Here is a 23,268-nt window from a genome sequence, read left to right on the forward strand (position 1 = left end):
AGAGAGAGAGAGAAATGTCAACGTATGCGGCAGAGGATACTTCATATATTTCCCTGCCACATCAAAACATTTAAAACATGTTCCCTCATGATAACTGTAGTAGTTAAGACATGCAGTAACCGTGTGTTATATGTATCGGCTCTCTCCTCAGTCACTAGATGAGGTTCATGAGAGGCTGCGCGGTTTCGTTTCATACTACACACGTCCGTGAGCGTGCGCTGCGCCTGGCTCACTGTACGTGACGTCAATCCAGCATGGCGGCCAAGGTGACTTCGGCATCGCTCTCTTTGCAATTTTCATACCTTTACATTCGCATTTCTGCATGTCTTTGAATTGTTTTCATGTGTGGGAAGTGACCGAGCTTAGATTGTGTGTTGCTGTGGAGGTACGGTGGCTCGGATGCGATGTTCTCTGAGGCTGTAGCATCTCTGGGGCTAGCCTCCGCCCGGCGGTGGCTGGCCTTGATGAGACATCCACAACCTCGAAGTTAGCGAGATAAAGTAAAAACAGACAAAACTGTGGTGTGAGACTAAAACACGGGAGCTGCAGTCACTCCTTTTCACCACAGTCGACTCTTTTAGTCAGGTTGCAGTCGTCGTCCAGCTTTAAATCGTCTCATGTCATTGCAGCAGGTTGTGTCCTCCTCCTGTGAGGAGTTAGTGCTTGCTAGTCGGCTACCTGGTTCATGAGTAAGTTTAAGCTTGCATAGAGCTCTGGCTTGGTGGACATTTGATTGTTTAGACAGCCGCTTTGGACTAACTTTAATGCATGTGAGTCTGTATTGTGTAGCTGTGATTATGTGTCATTCCTGTCGCAGTGGAGTCTCTTTTCTCCTTCAGGGCAGTGAACGTCTCAAGGAGACATGAAGCATTAGCAGGTTGATTGTTTTGCTTTATAATCTGCTACTTACACCGCATCCGAAACCTCCTTCACTTGGTAGCCTTTGTGAAAAGAACTAACACATATTTGCACCCTCTTAAAACATCATTATGTTAATATACTGTGTGCTATTCTAGGTGCAATCTACCAAACGCGGGGACCCAAGTGAGCTGAAAGCAATCTTCCAGAAGGTAAGGTTTACACATATTACATCCAAACAAAATCAGTGTCAAGTGTTTGTCAGATTACTCAGACACCTTCAAGCTATAACTTGTTTACAAGCACAACAGATGTGTTTGTGACACAGCTCTGGATGGAGAAACAATCTCACCCAGGACTGTTTTCATGTAAATTTGGTCATGGGGTTTAAGTTACAGTATTAGCCACAGTTAAAGGTCTAACAAGACAGCTGTTGTTACATAAGAACATGAATAACTGAGACTGGAAAACTTGTCAGTGAGTCAATGATATTCATCAAGCTGCATAGCATCATTGCTTTTTTAGACAGAGGCTGAATAATAATAATCATAATAATCATAATTTTATTTATAGAGCGCTTTTAATCAAAGTGTTTTACAAAGCTTAAAAACAAATAACAAACAGAGACACAACACACCATAAGAAACAGCAGTGAACAACAGTAAACAGGTGAGTCTTCAGCTTTGCTTTAAATACATCAACTGAACATGCTCCAAAAAAACAAACAAAAAAAAAATGCTCAAGGAGAAAGGGTAACACAAAAAATATAAATGTTTGCTTTTCATCTTTTCAATACAGTCACAAATCACACAGCTGTGGCAACAAATCTCTTTAAAATTTACATTAACTGAGAGAAAACATGCTAACCTAATGTTGACAGGCAGCACGTAGAGAAAAGGCCAGCTCACCAATATTCGCGTTTCGGACCTTAGAGACGCTTAAAAGGCAAGTCCCCTGAGAGCGAAGTGCCCCAGCAGGCACATATGGGTCCACTAGGTCTGTGAGATAAGAGGGTGCAGAGCCATTTACAATTTTAAAAGTCAACAGTAACACTTTATAATCTGCCCTGGAATAGGAACATAAATGTGGTTCATACTTGATGAGGCAGCAGCAGTTAGAAATGCAGAAGTGGTTCTGGTTTGTTGGGACAAGAAGGCATCAGACTTTTATTTTGAAAGTCCAGGGTTCAAGACATTTCAGTTTCTTTCACTATCCTCTGCACAGCACAGGCGAGAACCTGATTATCACCGTACGCACTGTCACACCAGTGCTCATGCAGTGTATTTAAAGCTACAGAGCATCCATGTCTAAGGCTGCAGCATGTCAGATGAATCAAAGGCAGACTTATGTATGTGTATGACCGTGAGATGTCATGACTGACTGTAAGAAGAGTGGATTTGTTTGACCTTCACCTTCTTCAAGTGTCTGCTGCGTGCTGAGTGTGTGATTGTTGTTGTTACCGTGAAATACATGGGTCAAATAGCTCACAAGCTCAATGTGCCTGCTCATGCGTGCATAAGTGTGAGCTGGAGGAGTTCTGAAATGTCATGCCAGTACTGCAAGTGAAGTGACCTGGGTTTTTATTAAGGTGCTGCATGGACCAGTGTGGGGAAACATCGACAATAGAGCTGATGTTTTTATGAGCAGCTAATCCCAAAAAGATTCAAGAAAGCTTTATTGCCAAGTGAGCTCGCACACACAAGGAATTTGACGTGGTGAATGGAACACTGGTACTTAACAACAAGACAGTAAGGACAATAAATATATAAACCTAAACACAAATCCAAAAATTCTAAATAAAAATAAAAATACTATCTGTACAAAGAAAGGTATAGAAGTACTTTTAAAGACATGAAATAAGTTAAATTAGCCTAAGCCAGAGTGCACATGTAGTAGATTAATATAATAATAAAACATGTTATGGAATAAATTACAATATTGCACATGGTTATGAGGTATTGCACCTGAAATCAAGTATTGCACATGTGCAAAATTGGAGATATGCACCTGTGTCAAAGAAAAGCTTAGGACTGGAAGAGGAAGTCAGTGCAATAATGAGTGAGTACAAGGTTGTTGTGTAAGAAAACACATAAAAGCATTCTCAAATTCTTTCTGCTTATACAACCAGCTGAGCTTAAGCTTTCTCAATAAACCAAGTGCTTTTGTGCTCGATGATCAAAGGTCCACAGTGATTATTATATAGCCTTTTTTACTCGTGAAAGTCAGGTCTGTAGTATATAGATAAGTCCTGATGCCTGATCATTCATACAGGACTTGTACTTCTCTCTAACATCTCTGAGCAGTGAACACACTCGCCTTCTGCAAGGGCACAGTGAGGGTTAAAAAAAGGTGATTGTAAGCCACGCTTCTGAGCAGGATTAACTCTCGGTTATGTAAATAACTCCACGTAAGTGCCCGTGCAGGGTTAAGTATTACAGCTGATGTTTGTTTTGATTTCTCTCTCCTCAGTATGCCAGTGTTGCAGACAAGGATGGCGAAAAGTTCATGACCCCGGGTGACTTTGTCCAGAGGTATCTAGGACTACACACACAGATCCACCACAACCCCAAAACCGTACAGCTCATCGCTGCTGTGGCCGACACCACAAAAGACGGGTACGTACCGACACAGAAGCACACACACCCGTGGTGGCACACAGCTTATTATCTTTAATTGACCGTTTATTGAGGTATGTCTGATATTGCTTAGGATTATAGCCACTTCCAGATAAGATAAATGTCTCAATGAGCCTCATGAATTAGACTGTTTTGTGTGTGCAGGGATGTGTGCTCACATTATGCAGGCACTCAGCTGATCATGAGGCTTATGTTTAGATCAGCTAGGAAAAGTTAAGGTGCATTTCGACCAAGAGTTCCGGGGTCCCTATTGTTGTCTGCGTTTTTTGACGGCGGGCTGAAGTCCCGGGTAGATTGTGCAAATCAGGCCAGTAACATATGGAGAGAAAAACATATATTAAATAATATTTTGAAATCTTAATAAAAAAACTAAACTAGTATGCATTCCCAGGAACTCCCTTATGTGTTTCAGCGACTGTGTAAACTCCACAAACACTGTTATGTTCAACCAAAAGTCCCAGGACCTTTGAAAAGTACTACCTCCCAAGCAGGGGCTTTTCAGGGGGGAGATTATCTATCCCTGAACTAAATTTAGACCCTGGTTCCTCCGGTCGAAACGCACGTAGTTCAGGGGTAAAGTCCCTAGTTCTGGGGTAGAGTTCCTGCGGTCCAAAAATGCCTATAGTGACACATTAGCTTTTAAGGCACAGAAACTAAAGACAGAGATAATCTCAATGTACAATTTTCAGGTTATATTTTGAAGTCCTTTTACAGCCCTAAGAAATGATGTGTGTTTTTAGGCAGTTTTGTCAATCTGATCTTGTCTTTTTCCAATTTACTGATGTGTAACCATTTATCTTCTGTCTCTTTTCCCCTCATATGAACCTACAACGGCAGGCTGATCTCGTTCCAGGAGTTTCTTGCATTTGAGTCGGTGTTGTGTGCACCCGACACGCTCTTCATCGTAGCCTTCCAGCTGTTCGACAAGACTGGAACTGGAACCATTTCCTTTGGTACGGAACCAGTGTGTGTTTTCTTTGCTGTCACTTGAAAAAACGACAACACAGCACTTTGCGTTATGTATTATGTACAGTGTGTGTGTGTGTGTGTGCCGTTGTCGGAGCAATTCACACACTTTCCCATGTTACACGTGGAGAGAGAATTTCCTAACATTGTTAACCAGATTATTCCTCAGTTTAAGTCATTAACATAGATGGACTTACACAATCGCTCTCATGCACTTCTCTGCTTTCTTTCTTCTTACATAACACACACACACACACACACACACATAACACACACACACACACACACACACACACACACACACACACACACACACACAAAGCTGTATCATCTATGGTATTAAAATGATTTTACTAAAATGATTAAAAAAACCCAAATGGATGATTAATTCCTCTTTTTGAATGTGTATTTGTATTTGTGCTGCAGAGAATGTGCGGGACATCTTTGGTCAGACCACAGTGCACCATCACATCCCCTTCAACTGGGACTGTGAATTCATCCGTCTGCACTTTGGGCACGACAACAAGAAATGCCTCAGCTACCTCGAGTTCACCCAGTTCCTGCAGGTCTGCTGATTACACACACACACACACACTCACACACACACACACACACACACACACACACACACACACACATTGATCAGTCTCTTTGCTCTTGAATCCCTTTTTTAATTTACTTGTCTATATTTAAACTCAGCCCTGTCGTGCTGTCTTGTTTAGGAGCTACAGTTGGAGCATGCACGCCAGGCATTCGCCCAAAAGGACAAAGGGAAGAACGGCGTTATTTCCTCCATGGACTTCAGCGACATAATGGCCACCATCAGACACCACATGCTCACACCCTTTGTGGAGGAGAACCTTGTTTCTGTGAGTGAGCATGAACATTTAACTCACAGTAATGTGTAAAGTTTTCACACAGGGCACAGAGAATACTGTGTTCAATTGGACAGGAAGAGAGGGAGTTATTTTCAGATAATCACATCTCTGAGTGTTCTACATTTATTTTCATAGCTTGAAGCTCAGCCATTTAAAGTCTTAATAGACTCCAGAAGCTTCCACTATTTTAGGAGCTGATATTCTGAGCTTAAGTAGATCTAAAAGTTTATAATTTTGCCCCAAATAAAAAAACAAAACATAATTTAAACCACTTACTGTATGAAAAAATTCCACTCTGAGCAGTGGTTGTACAAAGACATACTCAACTCAACTTTATTTATATAGCACCTTTCATACATAAGAACATGCAGCCCAAAGTGCTTCACAGAATAACACAGAGACAGAAAACAACAGCAATGGTAATTAATGAATTAATGGCAACTAAAAAAGGCATGATTATAAATAAAATACTTAAAAATAAAATGAAAGCAATACAATAAAATTAATAAAATAAGTAAGAGTGGAAAGAAAAGTTAACAAGATCAGATGATCACAAGAAATAAATAGATGAATAAATAATTAAAGTTTATAAATAAATAAATACTTTTATAAATATGATAAATAAGTGTTAAAACAATGATTTAAATAATAATGATTAAAATAATAATTAAAATAATAAAGATAATACACACCCTTAATCCTCATGTCATGCATCAAGGCTCTCTTGCTGTAATGAATAACACTGGTCATAATCACTGTTTTTTTTTTATTTGGGCTTTGTTCATATCTCATTTTATTATTTTCTTCATCTTTTCTAAGGCCCAATGTCCGACATTCTTAACAGGGCTTAGCGAGCTCTGAAGTTTTATCCTGATTTCACTGAGATTCTGTCACATTGAGTTAGATATCCTGCTAAGAATAGCTCTAAAAGGCACAGACTTAGCCTAATGGTTAAGTTACCCGCCTATGTAGCGGCACAGGTTTGAATCCAGCCTCTTTCCTGCATGTCATTGCCCCACTCTCTGACAGTTTCCGCTGTCGTCTCCTCTGTTAAAAACAAATATGGTGTAAAAAGTAAAATTTAAAAAAAAGATTAGCTTTAAAAAGGTTGTGAATTTAGCAGTAAAGTATAACTTTTTAAAATGGCTTCTTTTAAAGGTAAATTATTACGGCAAAAGTCAGGGTTTAGTGGAAAAGTAAATTTGTCAAAGAATAGATTCAAGGCATCGTTCAACCCTTAACCCTTGATTAAGTAAATATAGAAAAACATATCATTTCATATAATGCATTGTACAGTAACATTTGCAACTTTAAGTCTTGGTTCCCTCAAAAATAATTTAGTATAATCTAGTTCTGGTGTTGAATTCCCCCTCTGGGCTGGTTTTAAAAGTCATCTACCTTACAATGACCAAATTCAGTAATTCCAAATTTTATTTTAGAGTTGAGGTGTGTATAAAAAAGTTTAAAGTCTCTTTTTAGCAACCACATAAATTGTGCAGGATCAAATAGCCCTTCTCTAGCTCTGTCATTGTAAATTAAAGATTCAACTTAAGCCTACCTTTAAAGCTCAATCAATTGATACCTGACGTACCTGTCCTGTTCCCTTCCCAGGCTGCAGGTGGCAGCACCTCTCACATGGTCAGCTTCTCCTACTTCAACGCCTTCAACTCCCTCCTGAACAACATGGAGCTGATTCGCAAGATCTACAGCACGCTGGCTGGAACGCGGAACGATACATTGGTAACCAAAGGTACCCACTGACGGCTACATCAATGTAATATTTCATCCTATCTGTCAACTGAAAAAGTGTGTGAGAGTATGCCGGGAATGTCCACGGTCAATCAAAGGATAATGCTCTCTTGTGTCTGTTTTCCTGTAGAGGAGTTTGTTCATGCTGCCAACAAGTTTGGTCAGATCACTCCCATGGAAATTGACATCCTGTACCAGTTATCTGGCCTGCACTCCCCATCTGGGTAAACACTCTGCTACACATTCAAAGTCTTTGAACTTATCTGTGAAACCCAAATCTCTAAATACATGACTGCATAGAATAGTATGTGTGTGATGATGGTGATGAACATCATGGGGGTTTTAACATCTGTGCCTTTAGGCGTCTGAATCTTACTGACATCGAGAGGATAGCTCCGTTAGAGGAAGGATGTCTGCCCTACCACCTGGCTGAAACCCAAAAACAGGTACGATGTTTGTGTGTAGCTTTAATGATATGTTACATTTGCATCATGATTTGTCAGCAATGTTTTGTCTTCATTTTTCTTGTCTTGCATAGTTTAAGTGCATTGATAAAGTCATCACAAACAATATTCACAATGGTATCATATGTCCATCAGGCCGGGGACGGTACCAGGCCTGTGTGGCTCCAGGTTGCAGAGTCGGCCTATAGGTTCACTCTGGGCTCCATTGCTGGAGGTGAGTTATCCTTTCATCACAGACGGATGAGTAGAGGATCTACATCAGTATGTAGTGTTTGTTCTGAGGTTGTGTTTGTGTGTGTTAACCTAGCTACTGGAGCGACTGCAGTGTACCCCATCGACCTGGTGAAGACTCGTATGCAGAACCAGAGGTCCACAGGATCCTTTGTGGGAGAATTGATGTACAAGAACAGCTTCGACTGTGCTAAGAAGGTGCTTCGTTATGAGGGCTTCTTCGGCTTCTACAGAGGTAAGAGTTCTCACCTGTGGTTGGTTGCACCAGCTCTACATAAGTTGCTTCTTAAGTTTTGGTGCACAGTCTAGTTAGTTTGTAACTTAATGTCCAAACCCACCAAAATATTGTCGCAGAAAGGACATTCTCAGGCTTTTTCTTTTTTTTTTTTTTATACACATGACACCAAAACAAATAAACAATAAAACACAGGGGACAAATAATTAACAGTAACGCAAAATAACAAACAAACAAAAACAAGATCCACAAACAGAACAGAGAGAAAAAAAAAAGACTTATACAGACATTAACTCCTCACACCGACAAGCTCAACCTCTATAATTTCATATTTTTTCTTCTTTAAATAAATGTTAGCTGTTAAAAAATAATATATATAGATTGAAATAACAGAAAATCTTTGATCACAAATCAAATTTTGCAAATCAAACTTATGAACTAAGTGCGTGTAATACTTTACCCCATATGTTTTCAAAATTAAATATTTTGTTCTTTTCAAAGAGAAGAGCTCTTTTCTAGATGGGGTGTTTAAGTGTTGACTCTCTTGCCTGATTGCATCCAAACAATCTAAAAGTTAAAAAAAACTGCTGCTAACTCCTATAGACTAACAGCAACGTGAGGGTATATAATACATGACTAAGCATTATGACAAGGTAATAACTAATCTGCAATGTAAAATAACAACAGTTACATCGATAGTAAATTAACAACCTTTAATTAGCAGTTCTATATTGTGCAGATTTAATAATCTCCACTTGTAGAAAAAAAGCACAGATCAAAGTCATCACAATTATTTAATGGAGATAATCTAGTGTGGAGAACACGTTGACAACATAAAGCAGCCTGTAACAACCTCTGCTTCTCCTCATCCTCCAAGTTACCATCTTTCAAAACAATGCTCCATGACAGCAGTTTTAAGGAGGAGTTTACACTTACTTAGACTAGGCGTATGGTTTAACTTGTAACTTATGCTCACTGCTGGTGCAGCCCCTTACACCAGTAGAGTGTAATCTCCGTTATAATTTAGAAATGATGTTCAAACAGGGCTCAGTTGAACATTGGTGATTTGTTGCTGAGTGTCCTGTTCTTTATTTTCCTATGAATTTTATATTAGGCTTTGTTTGATTTGTCAATGTCAAGACACATTTTTCCTCATCAAACCCTTGATTTCTTGAACACTTGTTATAAAATGGTAGTCAGCCGGCCTATATTTTACATATGAGCCAAATATTGCTGAAAAAAACACAGACTGTATATAAATAGATGTGGTTTACGGGACATCACCAGGGTTGCAACATTCTGGGAATTTTCAAAATTGGAAACTTTCCATTGGAATTAACAGGGATTTATGATAATTAACGGGAATAAACCAGGAATTTACTAAATTGAAGGTTGGCTGTCAATAAGGAACTTAAATAAAGTTGGGGAAAATATATTTAGCATAATCCTGACTAAAACAATCAGATAGCATGCAAGTACAGCTGAATATCTATGCTATTCCTCAATCACATGCACATAGCACACTGCTTACTGCAGGGCTATTGAGACCACGCCCCCTGCATGCACTGTGCATTCCTCCATCACATGCACAGATGATTTCTAGAATCCTGCAGAGGCTAGTCTTGAGAAGCTTGAGGGACGATGCTGTTTTATATACAATGTTGAAAATGACTTTTTTTGAGGGAGAGGGACTCTTTTCATTTAACATTTTGAATGGGACTTCTTTGGGATTGCATTTTTGTTAATTTTTGAATGGGTTGGGTCGGGGGGGATGAGTGATATTTAACTCAACATTCATGTTTTTGTTCTTCAATGAAAGAATTGATTGTTCAATAAAATATTTAACACTTGATAAAGTTCTACTTACAAATACATCTGTTTTAATTGTATTATTTTGGATGGATGTCTGCTTATAACAAAACATATTTATGCTTGGATATGATACCTTTCCATTAAATTCCCATAAATTCCCATGGAAAGTTTCCAGTTTGGAATATTTCCAAAATTCCTCAGCTTATCTTCCCATGGAAATTTACCAGAAACTTTCCACCCCTTTGCAACCCTAAGTTTTGAAGCCGATCATCTGTGGTTGCCGTATCAGAAATGCTGACTCAGCCTTACTTTTGTTGATCTTTTATTTTTGTTCAGCATCTGTCTTCCACAAACAAGAATATTCTCATTCTCTCCATATTTTGGAATGTGTCACTCTTCCCTTTTGTTCTTACCTCATGTCTTGTTATTTATTTTTTTGTACCACAGATTGATTCCTCCTCCCTTCATCCTGTTTTTCTGGTAATACTAATCAAACGTGATCCTCAGGTCAAATCACTCTCTCTTGATGCCCCACAGGTCTGGTTCCTCAGCTCATAGGTGTGGCACCTGAGAAGGCCATCAAACTCACAGTGAGTGCCTCACCTGCATACACCACACACAGTCCTCTTAAAACCATGAAGTCATATGAAATCATTAGGTAACAATAATAATAATAATAATGATAAACTTTATTTATATAACACTTCTCTTATCAAGGTTACAAAGTGCTTCACAACAAAAAAGCAGAGAATTATAAAGCATAAAAATGGTGCAAACGGGTGGAAGAAAAAAGACAGAAGCAAAACAAGACATCTGAATGCAGAGCAAATTCAAGAATTAGGGGTGGGGAAATGCCTTCTTATATAACAATGTTTTTAGTGAGGATTTAAAAGCAGTTAAGGTTGTGGACTTTCTAATTGTCAGTGGCAGGGAGTTCAACAAACTTGGAGATCTGATTTGAAAGGTCACTTTTTGTTTTAAGGCGGGATCTTGGCACAACCAGCAGAGATGTACCCACAGACCTGAGGGGCCGCCCTGGCACATAGGGGGTTGAAAGGTCTCTTAAATAGTTTGGGGCGTGTCCATTTAAAATTTTAAAAGTAATCAATAAGATCTTAAAAATGACACGATAAAAAACTGGCAGCCAATGTAAGCTGGCAAGGACAGGAGTGATTTGTTGGTATTTTGCTCTGCCTGTTAAAATCTGAGTGGCTGCATTTTGAACTAGTTGGAGTCTGTGGAGGGAGCTCTGACTGATACCTGTTAAAAGTGCATTAAAATAATCAAGACGAGAAAAAATAAAAGCAGGGATGACTTTGGACAGATCGGAGGGGGAAAGGAAAGATCTTATTTTGGAGATTTGTTTGAGGTGGAAAAAACAGGATTTTACATTATTTTTTAAATGAGTGTCAAAGCAGAGATCTGTGTCAAATGTCACTCCTAAATTTTTGACCTTCATTGTGATGTTAGGGGGTCCACAGGATGAAAAATAAGTGGAGAAAAAACATGAAATCTGTCAAAGAAATATGCGTATCTAATCCAGGATTACATTTACCACATTGGGTGTCACATATTTGTTTACATTGTCTTCAGTCTCAAACCTGTTTGTGATTGTGTGCCACAGGTGAACGACTTAGTAAGAGACAAGTTCACCGGGAAAGACAACACCATTCCTTTCTTTGCTGAGGTCATGGCTGGTGGCTGCGTAAGTTACAAACCCCCATTTCTCTCCTTCCAGTGTATGAATGCAGGAATGAACACCTGAGAGAAGAAAAGTGCTGATGCAGTCACCTTGTTTGTACCTCCTCGGTTGTTTGGTCCAATAAACCTGTATCAAATGCATGCAGTCTGCTTTAGATTTAGCATTAACTGGCTTGCCAAGTTCGAATTACTAACAGCAGGCTGCAAAACAAAAGTGCATCCAGGGTTACGATGTCATTGTCCAATACAACATGTGTTTTTCTGTTTTTGTTCTCGATAGCGTTGTTCATCCTTTCACAAACTTTGGCCCAGCACACCTTACCATCCAAGGAAATGGCAAAGTAATGATTGATCAGGATTCTTTTGTTTTTAACTTACTGTTCATGAGCAAGAGTTAGCTCCGTCCTTGAGCTGTGTACATGTGAGGAGCAGGAGAGGTTTTCTTTGTTTTTGACAAAGGTGTTAAAACGAGCTGTTTCATTATCCAGGCTGGAGGCTCTCAGGTGATCTTCACCAACCCACTGGAGATTGTGAAGATTCGACTGCAGGTGGCAGGAGAGATCACCACTGGACCTCGAGTCAGTGCGCTCAGCGTGGTTCGTGATCTGGGCTTTTTCGGCCTCTACAAGGTAATGTGTCTTTGAATGCAGCCCATGTTTTCAAAAGGTCTCTTAATCTTCATCGTTCCAAGCACTGTCTCACATATCTCTCTGTTCTTCGTGTGTCTCAACAGGGTGCTAAAGCATGTTTCCTGAGAGACATCCCTTTCTCTGCCATCTATTTCCCGGCGTATGCCCACCTCAAGACCAGCTTTGCTGATGAGCAAGGCAGACTGGGAGCCCTTCAGCTGCTCACTGCTGGAGCGATTGCAGGTAACTTCAAACTATAGAAGCAGTTAGTGAGTGCTTGTTCAGAACACATTTTGATGACTCACCTGCACCAGGTTTAATTGAACACCTCATCAGAGAAATGCAATCATGTAGAGTAAAATCAGGAACACAAGTGGCACCAGTATATGAGATGCAGTCTGTTTGGTGGGGCAAATAGAGGGGGACAAGTTTCGTCGCTAGACTGGACCGCATGTGTTGCACATTACAGTTTTTCTCAGTCGCTTTGGTACATTTCTCGAATCATCCTCGACATTTGCAAAACAGTAAGTGCATTTCTCAAAACAATTCCTACAAATAGAAAAACACCATGGATTACCTGCATAAGCCAGTATCTTGCTCAAAATCCTTGGTTCATCTCTCAAAAGTAAATATCTATGTCAATGAACATGACAGTTCCATCAGAGTGACAAGTCCTTGTGTCATTGTGTACGGATAAGACAGTCAAATTGCTGAGTCATGTTGTCAATATAACAGTGTTCTCTGGAGGGACGTTCTGATGTAAACTATGGCTAAAGTCTTGATGACAGTTATTGTAAATTGTAAGTTACACCTTAGTGTATTGTGGCTCTTATCTCATCAGGAACGCGCATATCTCCTCTGCCTCTTCCCCTGTTTTGCCTCCCAACTCCTCCATAATGTAGGAAACAGCAGAGAATTGTACATAATAATTTGCATGGATGTACCAAAGCATTTGTAACTTGTTCAAAGAAATGAGAATTGATGTGCACAAGTGACGCAATGATGTGAAGATTGAACAAGTAGTTTTGAGAATTTCAATTCTGATTCAAGAAATGTACCAAAGGGACTGAGAAAACCTTAAAGCGATCACTTGCTTCTGCACCATCTTCTGGGTAAAATAGTGCAACACAACAGAGGACCCCTCTCTGTATTTTATGCTGGTATATTGGTCACACTCATGTACAGGATGTGGCCAACATTTTGATGAGAAAAAAGGTCTACACGTGCATCTTATACACCAAATTTGACAGTATTTGGCACCATAGCTGCCAGCAAATAAAAAACAAAACAATCTTGCTTTTCCTTCCCTTTGAGGACACTTGTTTTCACAATGCTTGAATGTAACCGCGCACCATCTGATGTCTTTGCCTCCCAGGTATCCCTGCAGCCTCCCTCGTGACGCCTGCCGATGTCATCAAGACACGTCTGCAGGTTGCAGCAAGGGCAGGACAGACCACCTATACAGGAGTCATCGACTGCTTCAGAAAGATCATGAGAGAGGAGGGCTTCAGGGCTTTGTGGAAGGGAGCTGGAGGTTGGTTTGTTTTGTAGTTCTGTGCTCACAGACAATAAGTTCTCTGATTGTTATGTGAAATAAAACCGTGTTCATTTTTTGTCTTTCAGCTCGTATGTGCCGATCCTCTCCTCAGTTTGGTGTGACTCTGGTGACTTACGAGCTCTTACAGCGGTGGTTCTATGTCGACTTCGGAGGACAGTATGTTCATCTTTCTATTGCAGTTTTTTAAGTCATGAATTGGAAAGCTATGCTTGGGTTAAGGTTGGGAATGTACTGGTCAAGATCAAACAGCAACCTCTGGTCTAAAAATCTGAGTCCATGAGGAAGTGCTAAAAACTGTAGTTCATCGAGGATCTGCTTGAGGCTGGCTCTGGAAGTATAGGAAACCACATACACACCAATTCAAAAAAGATGATCTTTACAGAAGAAATAAGGTGGCATGTCCATTGCTGCCGTTTTTTGCGCTGGGAGTGCCCATAACATCAGTTTCAGAGCGCTTATCACCAGCGTTTACTGTTACTAGGTAACGAAAGTCCAAAAAAAGTAACTTCCACGTCCAGTAGGTCTGTTTTAAAATGCCCATATGATTCATACATGCTTTCATTCAATGGCATTTTAACATGAAACTTTAAAAAAATATTGATAGGAATCGTGTAAGAGCATCAGCAGCAGCTCTAAACCAGGAAATTATATGTCAACAAAACAATTTGATAACTTTTCTCCCCCGCACAGACCTCTGCCATTGTGTTGACAAAGATGATTGCAGAAGTCCCGCCCCTTCTTGATTCTAATTGGTCTGTGATCAAGAAGTGACATTGATGAGCGCGGGGGTGTTCCAAAAGCTGAAATATTTTCAACTGAGAGCGCTCAGAGCGCTGCTTCAAAAATCAGCTGATGCTGAGAGCGTTTTTATGCTGAGGCTGCTGAGCGCTGAAAATGCTGAATTACATTGCGTTTGAATCAAGCGGCAACCTCCGGTCTAAAAATATGAGTCAATGCGGAAGTGTTAAAAGCTGCAGTTCATCGAGGATCCGTTTGAGGCTGGCGCCGGAAGTACCGGAAGTCACATACACATGAATGGGGAAAAGACAATCTTTGCAGCATTAATAAACATGTTTACAGACTGGTACAAAAGATGAGTGTAGTCTGACTAGCTAATTTCTCAATGTCCTCTCACTGTGAGGGGGGTGAATTTTTTTCTAATTCGGCAATTTCGAAGATATTGAGATTACCAGTCTTCCAATGAGAGGCACAGCTGCCTGTAGGAACACTGCAGCTGTTGGCTAGAAGGCTCAAAGCCCGCCTCTTTACGTCACACTGGCTCGACAGAAGCAATATGGCTACCACAGCCGATTGGTCTCAAAACAGCTCTTCAGAAACAGATGGGTGACGTCACGGATACTACGTCCATATTTTATACAGTCTATGGTTTGAATAGAAAACCGGCGATGCCAGCGCCAAAAACGCCGGCAGTGGACGCGCCCCCTAAACATGTTTACAGCCTAGTACAAAAGACGAGTGTAGTCTGGATAGCTCATGTCTCGATTGGCACACACTGTGAGGGGGGTGAATTTTTTTCTAATGTGGCAATTTCGAATATATTGAGATTATGAGTCTTCCAATGAGAGGCACAGCTGACTGTTCAAAACAGCGCTTCAGAAACAGATGGGTGACGTCACAGATACTAAGTCCATATTTTATACAGTCTATGGTCAGGATGCATGGGGAAGATTAATGGACAGTATGAAGGGACACAACATCTAGTGTAAATTAAAATGCATTTAGATGCAGAACTTCAATTTTTAAATTCTGTCAAAACATTTGATTGCAATTATCTGTCATCATATTTGTTCTACAATATGACAAATATTGTAACAAATATGATTTAGTTTGCATTTTGCTGTCATTATTCCACTTTCAATAATAAGACTTTGTTGTATTTCCCTTTTTTTTTTTAGTTATATTTTTGGCTTGTTTGCCTTTATTGGATAGGACAGCTGAAGAGAGACACGGAATATGGGGAGTAGAGAGTGGGGGAAGACATGCAGGAAATGGTCGACCGGCCGGGAGTCGAATGGGCGACCTCTGCGACGAGGACTATAGCCTCTATACGTGGGACACTTAGACCGCGAGGCCACCAGTACCCCTGTTGTATGTCTTTTTAATAATGTGAAACATAATCAGTAAAGTACATTTTTCCCATCCTCCTTTTCTCCACAGCCGTCCAGTAGGATCCGAGCCCACACCCAAGTCTCGCATCTCCGAGCTTCCACCCATCAACGCCGACCATGTCGGAGGCTACCGCCTGGCTGCAGCGACCTTCGCTGGAGTGGAGAACAAATTTGGCCTCCATCTTCCCAAATTCAAGTCCTCCGGTGTGGTTTCCATCCATCACCCAGAGCCAGCCACCGCCACGCCGGCTCAGGACCCATAGAGATCTAAAGCTCCATGTCACCTTCGCCATCCCTTCTCTCCTCAAACCAGGAGCCAGACACTAGGATAGATACACAAGCAACGCAAAAACACGCACAAATTGAAAATACACTCCACAAATAGAGGGCCATTAACTTAGGAACAAACAACAACAGCAGCTACAGCGTAAAGGCGTGCTGCACTGGTCTCAAACCAGCTGTGGATGTAAGTAAGCAGACAGCAAACGGGACCAGACGGTTGTATCTTCAGTGGCTGTACGCTCCTGGAAACTACATTTTTTTTTTTCATTTTCTGCGGTGTTTGTATAAAGCGGAGCCTCTGCACTCCTCTCTTTATTTCATGAGTAGCGCATATGATTTTAATTTGTTTTTCTGTCTGATACTCAGTTTGAGTAGGACTTCTTGTACTGGACGGCGGGCATAATATATATTAGATTGGTCAGCACGGTGTGTGTGTGTGTGCGGAAAGGGGGCTACACTCTTGCTTGGTCCTCAGACAGGAGGCTATATACTGTATATATTGTATAACTGTACGGAGAGTACATTTACAGGAAGCAGTGAAACAAATGTTGGCAAGACAAAGCGTTACAACGTCCAGTTACTGTCATGTCACGGTGACACGGGGCCTCTGGTCCTGGGTCCCCTGAGAATCGCTCTTACTGATGTACAGAACTTTTCAATTCAGTGTTTTCTTGGTGAAACAAGAATCATGAGCAGAGAATTAGGTTAATAAATTAAATGTATCTAAATTCAGTCATTGTATTTTATTGAAATAAATCATCCATATGGTTTTAATTTTAACAATATGTTTAGAGTTTTATTCCATTGCAAAAGTGCAACCATTGACTGTGTGTAGAATAGTAACAGGGAAAAGTACAGTACAATGAGTCTAAGCAGAATACTGATCTTCATGTTTGATCAAACATGGCTGCTACAGTACATTTTGAAGCTCTTTCTAAACATTTAATAGAAGCATTGTGGATACTGAAATCTCAAACCAGCCTTATGAGTTTGGGCTGCTGCGTCCTGGAATGATAAACTGGATGAAAAAAGGAAAAATAATACAAATCAATCCACGTCTTGTGATAAAATACTTTTCAACCTCAGCTTTACATCTCCTGTTTAAAACTCCATGAACTTCATTTAGATCCTCTCAAAGAGGACGCATCAGGTAACTGTTCTTTACTACATATACACCAGATATAAAAGTCTACACACCCCTGTTAAAATGCCAGGTTTTGGGATGTAAAAGATGAGACCAAGATAAATCATGACAGAACTTTTTCCACCTTTTAATGTGACCTATAACATGAACAATTCAATTAAAAAAATCTAATCTTTTAAAGGGAAGAATAAAAAATAAATAACTAAATTGTTGCATAAGTGTACACACCCTCTTATAACTGGGGATGTGGCTGGGTTCAGAATTAACCAATCACATTCAAACTCATGACAGATAGTATTCAGTATACACACGTCATAATTTAAAGTGACTTTGATTAATCCCAATAAAGATCAGCTGTTCGAGGAGGATTTTCCTGACATTTCATTAGTTGCATCTTACAGCAAAAGCCATGGTCCACAGAGCTTCAAAAGCAGCAGAGGGATCTCATGGTCATTAGATATACCATGGACCACACTGAGAACAGTCACCATCAAGTAGAGAAAATATGGAACAACAGTGACATTACCAAGAACTGGACATTCCTCCTAAACTGATGAGAAGACGAGAAGAAAACTGTTCAGGGAGGCTTCCAAGAGGTCTACAGCAACATTAAAGGAGCTGCAGGGATTTCTGACCAGTACTGGCTGTGTACTACATGAAACAACATCTCTCCTATTCTTCATATGTTTCTGCTATGGGTAGGGAGGCAAGACGGAAGCCATTTCTAATCAATAAAAACACCCAAGCCCGGCAAAATTTTCAAAAACATACATGAAGTCTCCAAAAGCATCAAATGTTTTATGGTCTGATGAAACCAAGGTTGAACTTTTTGGCCATAACTCCAAAAGGTATATTAGGCTTAAAAACAACACCGCACATCACATAAAGAACACCAGACCCGCAGAGAAGCATGGTGGGGGCAGCATCATGATTTGGGCCTGTTTTTCTTCAGCTGGAACCAGGGCCTTAGTCAAGGTGGAGGGAAGTATGAACAGTTACAAACACCAGTCAGTTTAACACAGAACCTCCAGGACTCCATTAGAGAGCTGAAGATGAAGAGGAATTTCACCTTTCAATACGCATACATCCAAATCAACAAAAGCATGGCTTCACCAGAAGAAGATTAAAGTTTTGGAATGGCCCAGCCAGAGTCCAGACCTGAATCCAGTTGAATATCTGTGGGGTGGTCTGAAGAGGGCTGTGCACAGGAGATGCCCTCACTATCTGATGGATTTTGACCTTTTTTGTAAAGAAGAATGGGCAAATATTACCACGTCAAGATGTGCCATGCTAATAGACTCCTACAAAGATTAAACAGAGTGCTGTAATAAAATGTAAAAGGTGCTTCAAACAATTATTAGTTAAAGGGTGTGTACACTTTTGCAACAACATCATTTACAATTTGTATGTCTTGTTCTCCCCCCTAAAATATTTTCATTTTTTTTCTTCAGTTGAATTGTTCATGTTATAGGTCACATTAAAGGTGGAAAACGTTCTGACATTATTTATCTTGGTCTCAATTTTTTACATCACAAAACCTGGCATTTTAACAAGGGAGTCTAGACTTTTGCTATCCACTGTAGCACAGGTACATAGTATAAAACAATGTCCTTTGGTACAGAAAACATCACTTTTGAACTGTACTAGTGTCATTAAACTCAAGGCAAGTATAGCATCAGATTTAGCCTGGTAAAAAGCCTTGTAGTGCTAATTTTAGGAATGTACTACTCAAGCTCTTGGTACAAAGCAGCAACTTTGAAACATACACAAAATATTTAAATAAGTGTAACCACCAGAATAAATATTAAATATTGTAGTGGTTAAAATATAAGATTGACACACTCCTGCACAGGCCACAGAGTGCATGTAAAAGCACACCAGCTGTTTGAGTCGTTAAGTGCTGCTGAGAAATGTGATATGTCCACTTTTCTTTTGTCACTTGGTTGAAAAACTTCCCTGGCCAGCTGCAAAAGCATGTCTGGAAAATATTAAAACATGTAAAAACACTCAAATGGTAATAAAAAGGTGCAGGTACAAAGGTTTGCATATATTAAAAAAGGGTTGAGTTGGTTGAGGCCTCAGGAGAAGAGCAGTTTCTGGAGCCCTGAGGATGTTATCAAAGCTAGAAGTTTAGAGTGGACAGCCACGTCAGTGCTGAAAAACCACTTCCCTCCAATTCCAATCGCATTCTGTAATACTACTGCTACACGTGACATTCTTTGTTCCTACACATACCCTAAAACTCTTAAAGACACATTTCATAACACTTCTAAAGCTGGTCTAAAACTGTCTGTTCTGTCCCTTCTAGCTCTGCACATCTCCTCAGGCCAAATCATGTCGCAGTTGGTGGAAAAGCTGGAAGCCGGTGTGGTGTGCTATATATCGATTACAGGAGAGGAAATTAGAGCTTTTTGTCAGTGCAGGCTTTGTAACAATCAGGCGTTCGCCAGTTCCTCGGCTTCATCTCGGTTCTCGTTGATCTCAGCCAGCGTCCTGACGAAGCGCGTCCACTCGTCGGCCTTGGGCACACAGATTTGCTGCGGGAAGACAAAAGGTATCAATTAGCATGCCAACACTCATATCAAATATTCTGTCAGAATAACCATTTGAGGACAGCACTGGATGACATCTCACCTCTCCTACATCATACACCTGGACCTGTCCGTCTGAGTCCCCAGTGGCGATCTCTTTGCCCGAGTGAGCCCATCTCACGCGGTTCAAAGCTGGAGCCCCCTCCACACTCACACTGGCTGTGGGAACCTAAAACAACACAAAGTAGATTACAAAAGAGCAGATGGAGTGGTGGTATGCCATTTCCAGAAGCTAAGAACACTACCAGTTCATGTTTGTCCTGAAATACTTGAAATCTTATCTCACAAGGTCCTAGCTTATCTGCATTTGTAAGGAACTTTACTTTTTCGCTTACTTGTCAAGACTACCGCTTTCACATGCATCCAGAAAGTGTTGTTGTTTTTCATACTGATAAAATAAAATGTGCAAAAGTGTTTAAGTATCCAAAGACAATGTTGTTACCTTTTGACAAAATCAGAATGGTTGTTTCCTCTGCTTTCATTTTGCTAGCTAACTACGTACATGCTGTCTCCTGCGATGAATTGAGAGTATTATATCATTTAACTCCTTGCCTAAAACGAGGATAAGCATATTTACTTGAATGTCAATCTATCCCTTTGAAAAGTCAAATCAAAGCTTTATTACTTCAGTATCATTGTTGAGGTTCCACAGGTCCAAGCGTCCAGCCAGGTCCACACAGGCAAACAGAGCAGGGTGTGTAGGAGACCACATGGCATCGTAGACATAGTCACAGCTGTCCTCGAACGAGTACAAAGGTCGGGTGCTCTGTACAGGAGAACAAGAGGAATACTGAATCATGTCAAAAGAAGAACTTCAAGAGCATCAGATACTTTTATATGTGCCTTCTTTGTTTACATCATGCAGTCCGGTTTGGGACAGTACGCAATTATTTGAGTTGGTAAAGGTACAAAATAACCGATCCGTATTGGGCTGCTTTTTGTCACCCTTCTGTTGGGGTACCAAATGTACTGATGCACCACTAAAGGGTAAAAACGGGTGCTCGATTTACACAGACACCAGCTGAGCAGTGAGAGGGTTACAAAGATGGATACAAGAAGAAATATTTACTGTGAACTGATGTTATTTAATTAATATAACATAGCTGACTTGCAGCCATTGTGATTAATGACAACTTTTTTCAATCAAAAATTCCCCATAGGCTTAAATTTAACCCTCCTGTTATGTTGTGGGTCAAATTGACCCTTTTTAAAGTCTATTTTAGGCGATAAATGCCTTCCAACCAGCTTAAATGCAGCATAAAAATCTGGGCAGCATGTCACAGAAGAGGTTTTGTGTTACTTTATCAACATCACTTCATAAAAAAAAAATAAAAAATAAAAAATAAACAAAAATGTATGTCATGTAAAACTATTGTATTTATATTTAGGGCTTTCCAATGTACATTAAAAAAAGTTTTAACATTAATTTTAATGATGAAGGAGTGAGTTATCCTCATTGAACCATGATCTGTGAGAATTAAAGAACACTATTGCACTAAATATTGATTTAAATGGCTAGTAATGGAGTTAAAAATTAGATTTAAAAAAATTTATATTGGGATTTTTTGGGGTTCTGACACTTTTGGATAATTGAATATGCTCCGGGTCAAATTGGCCCACAAACATTATTGCTGTTCCAGAGAAACAAACAGGGGGGTTAAAGCTATGCATGTTACTTTTTTACTGGACACAACTTCAGAATAAAAGCATCATATGAAAACAAGGGAAATCTCACAGAAAAAAAAGTAGATCAGGCTTTTGCTTTGAAAAGCATTATGGAAGTACTACAATATTATATATGCATGCTTGTGACAAAGACATAGCTGATACAGAGACAGAACAGCCCTCAGCTTGTCATTAATATTGCAATTTTGGCCAAAATCTGCATGCAGCTGACAGAAAAAAATGGCAAGCCATCTATTCTCTAGATTTTCAGCATGTGAGACTCATGCTGGCGTTCTGAATAGTCTAATCCAGTCTAATCTGTTAACATGCATGCCAAAATGAAGATCAAGCCATCCTGTAGCTGGCACGCAGCCAACATACTTCCTACATCACCTGCCAGGGTACAGTTAGCTGTGGAATTGCAAGCAAGATCACTGAAAGTAGAAGTAGGAAACATAGATTTAGGTGCCTCACCTTAGTGCTCCAGAGTTTGACAGTCCAGTCAAAAGAGGATGAGATGAAGAGGTGGGAGAAGTCAACAGGTCCTCCAGCACTGTGGCAGCTCAGCCCAGTCACTGGACCATGATGGCCCTCGAACACCTCAGTGATACCAGCCTTACTGTAACACACAAATAGAAAGAACTGTGAGAATTTCTATCAATGACCCTCTTAACTTAAAGCCACAATGATCTTGGTAAACCATTCAAAAATCTTGCTCTGAGAAGATGTAAGGTGCCGGAGGTCAAAGAGCCCTCACCTCCCATGGCGACAAGCGGTGTAGACGGATCCGTCTTCGCTCCCCACCACAAAGTTGTTGACATCTCCCAAAGGAAAGGCCATGGAAGTGACAGCCACGGCTTTGCTCTGTTTGAACACCAGCTCCAGACTGTCCTGCAGGGACAAAACACACACACACAGACTCAGACTCCAACAAACCAGCTGATACTCAAAACATTGTATCTTACCTAATCTGTACTGGCTTTACATACCTGCGGCTGGGAGAGCATGTCAAGGCTCCAAGAGCACATTTTACCATCCGTGGAAATGCTGATCAGGTTGTTAGCGTTTTGGGTTCCAACTACGTTCACACAGTAGACTGGGTGCTGAAAACAAAAGAGGAGGGTTAAACAAAGTAAGCTCAGCAGGAAAAGTCTGCCATGTATAAAGATGTGAGCTGAGTCAGACAGAAAGCTACTTTAACACAGTTGTGTGTATGAGAATACATAAAGTGCATTACTGTGTGTGCAGCTGCAGACAAGGGAGTTCTCTGCACAGGGGTGCGCTTGTTGCTCCTGTTGTCCCATAAGACGATCTGTCCTGAGTATGTTCCACCCACAACCAGGTTTGGGTGAAACTTGGCAAACCCTGCTGACATCACCTCTGACTGGAAGAAAACAATATACAGTTGACATATAAGTTCTTCTGTCTCCATAGTTGATCATACAAAGAAGAACATGGGGCCTTTGGTTTGTAGGCCACGCAAATGTGAATTTCTTCCTTACCTGGCAGTGGAAAATGTACTCAGGTGTGCCCTTCTTGTACTTCAAGTTCCAGACCAGAGCCACTCCATCTGGCTCATGGGGAGCATCCTCATTGTTGTTATAAGAAGCAACCAGCAGCTCTGGATACTGAGGAAACAGAGCAGCCAATTTTAGATGTGGAGGAAAAAGAAGCAGTGAAGCCAGGAAAGAATGATCTCAGAAGTCTTTTGAAGCATCCATCAAAAGTCTTCAACCCTTA

At 40.4% G+C, this 23,268-nt stretch overlaps 2 protein-coding genes across 7 annotated transcripts in view; one reads left to right on the plus strand and one right to left on the minus strand.

Moving 5' to 3' along the window:
* Window positions 1–16,908, plus strand: LOC117826414 (calcium-binding mitochondrial carrier protein Aralar1-like). 2 transcript variants are annotated; one of them, XM_034702442.1, is made up of 18 exons: window positions 1–266; window positions 1,017–1,070; window positions 3,328–3,473; window positions 4,332–4,447; window positions 4,887–5,026; window positions 5,183–5,329; window positions 6,950–7,088; window positions 7,218–7,311; window positions 7,449–7,533; window positions 7,687–7,765; window positions 7,859–8,017; window positions 10,367–10,419; window positions 11,454–11,534; window positions 12,019–12,159; window positions 12,264–12,402; window positions 13,535–13,693; window positions 13,783–13,873; window positions 15,896–16,908. In XM_034702442.1, the coding sequence occupies exons 1-18, from the start codon at window positions 255–257 to the stop codon at window positions 16,107–16,109; spliced, it is 2,049 nt and encodes a 682-aa protein (XP_034558333.1). In that variant the 5' UTR covers window positions 1–254; the 3' UTR covers window positions 16,110–16,908. The 2 variants fall into 2 exon arrangements, with proteins under 2 accessions (XP_034558333.1, XP_034558334.1); XM_034702443.1 differs by lacking the exon at window positions 1–266 and adding an exon at window positions 423–689 and having other exon boundaries at window positions 15,896–16,860.
* LOC117826415 (dynein, cytoplasmic 1, intermediate chain 2a-like) overlaps window positions 16,857–23,268 on the minus strand; it is a 13,231-nt gene continuing 6,819 nt past the window's right edge. For 3 of the 5 annotated variants that reach the window (XM_034702445.1, XM_034702446.1, XM_034702444.1), the window contains 8 exons: window positions 23,031–23,156; window positions 22,766–22,912; window positions 22,518–22,631; window positions 22,286–22,419; window positions 22,003–22,147; window positions 20,489–20,629; window positions 19,907–20,032; window positions 16,897–19,809 (listed from right to left, as the gene is read on the minus strand). In XM_034702445.1, the coding sequence (XP_034558336.1) occupies window positions 19,708–19,809; window positions 19,907–20,032; window positions 20,489–20,629; window positions 22,003–22,147; window positions 22,286–22,419; window positions 22,518–22,631; window positions 22,766–22,912; window positions 23,031–23,156 (1,035 nt within the window). In that variant the 3' untranslated portion in view covers window positions 16,897–19,707. Of the gene's footprint in view, window positions 19,810–19,906; window positions 20,033–20,305; window positions 20,376–20,488; window positions 20,630–22,002; window positions 22,148–22,285; window positions 22,420–22,517; window positions 22,632–22,765; window positions 22,913–23,030; window positions 23,157–23,268 lie in introns of those variants that run through there. The other 2 variants (XM_034702447.1, XR_004634039.1) reach the window with 2 other exon arrangements.

This window comes from Notolabrus celidotus, chromosome 15 (genome assembly GCF_009762535.1).
Source record: "Notolabrus celidotus isolate fNotCel1 chromosome 15, fNotCel1.pri, whole genome shotgun sequence".
NCBI classification, from domain to species: domain Eukaryota; kingdom Metazoa; phylum Chordata; class Actinopteri; order Labriformes; family Labridae; genus Notolabrus; species Notolabrus celidotus.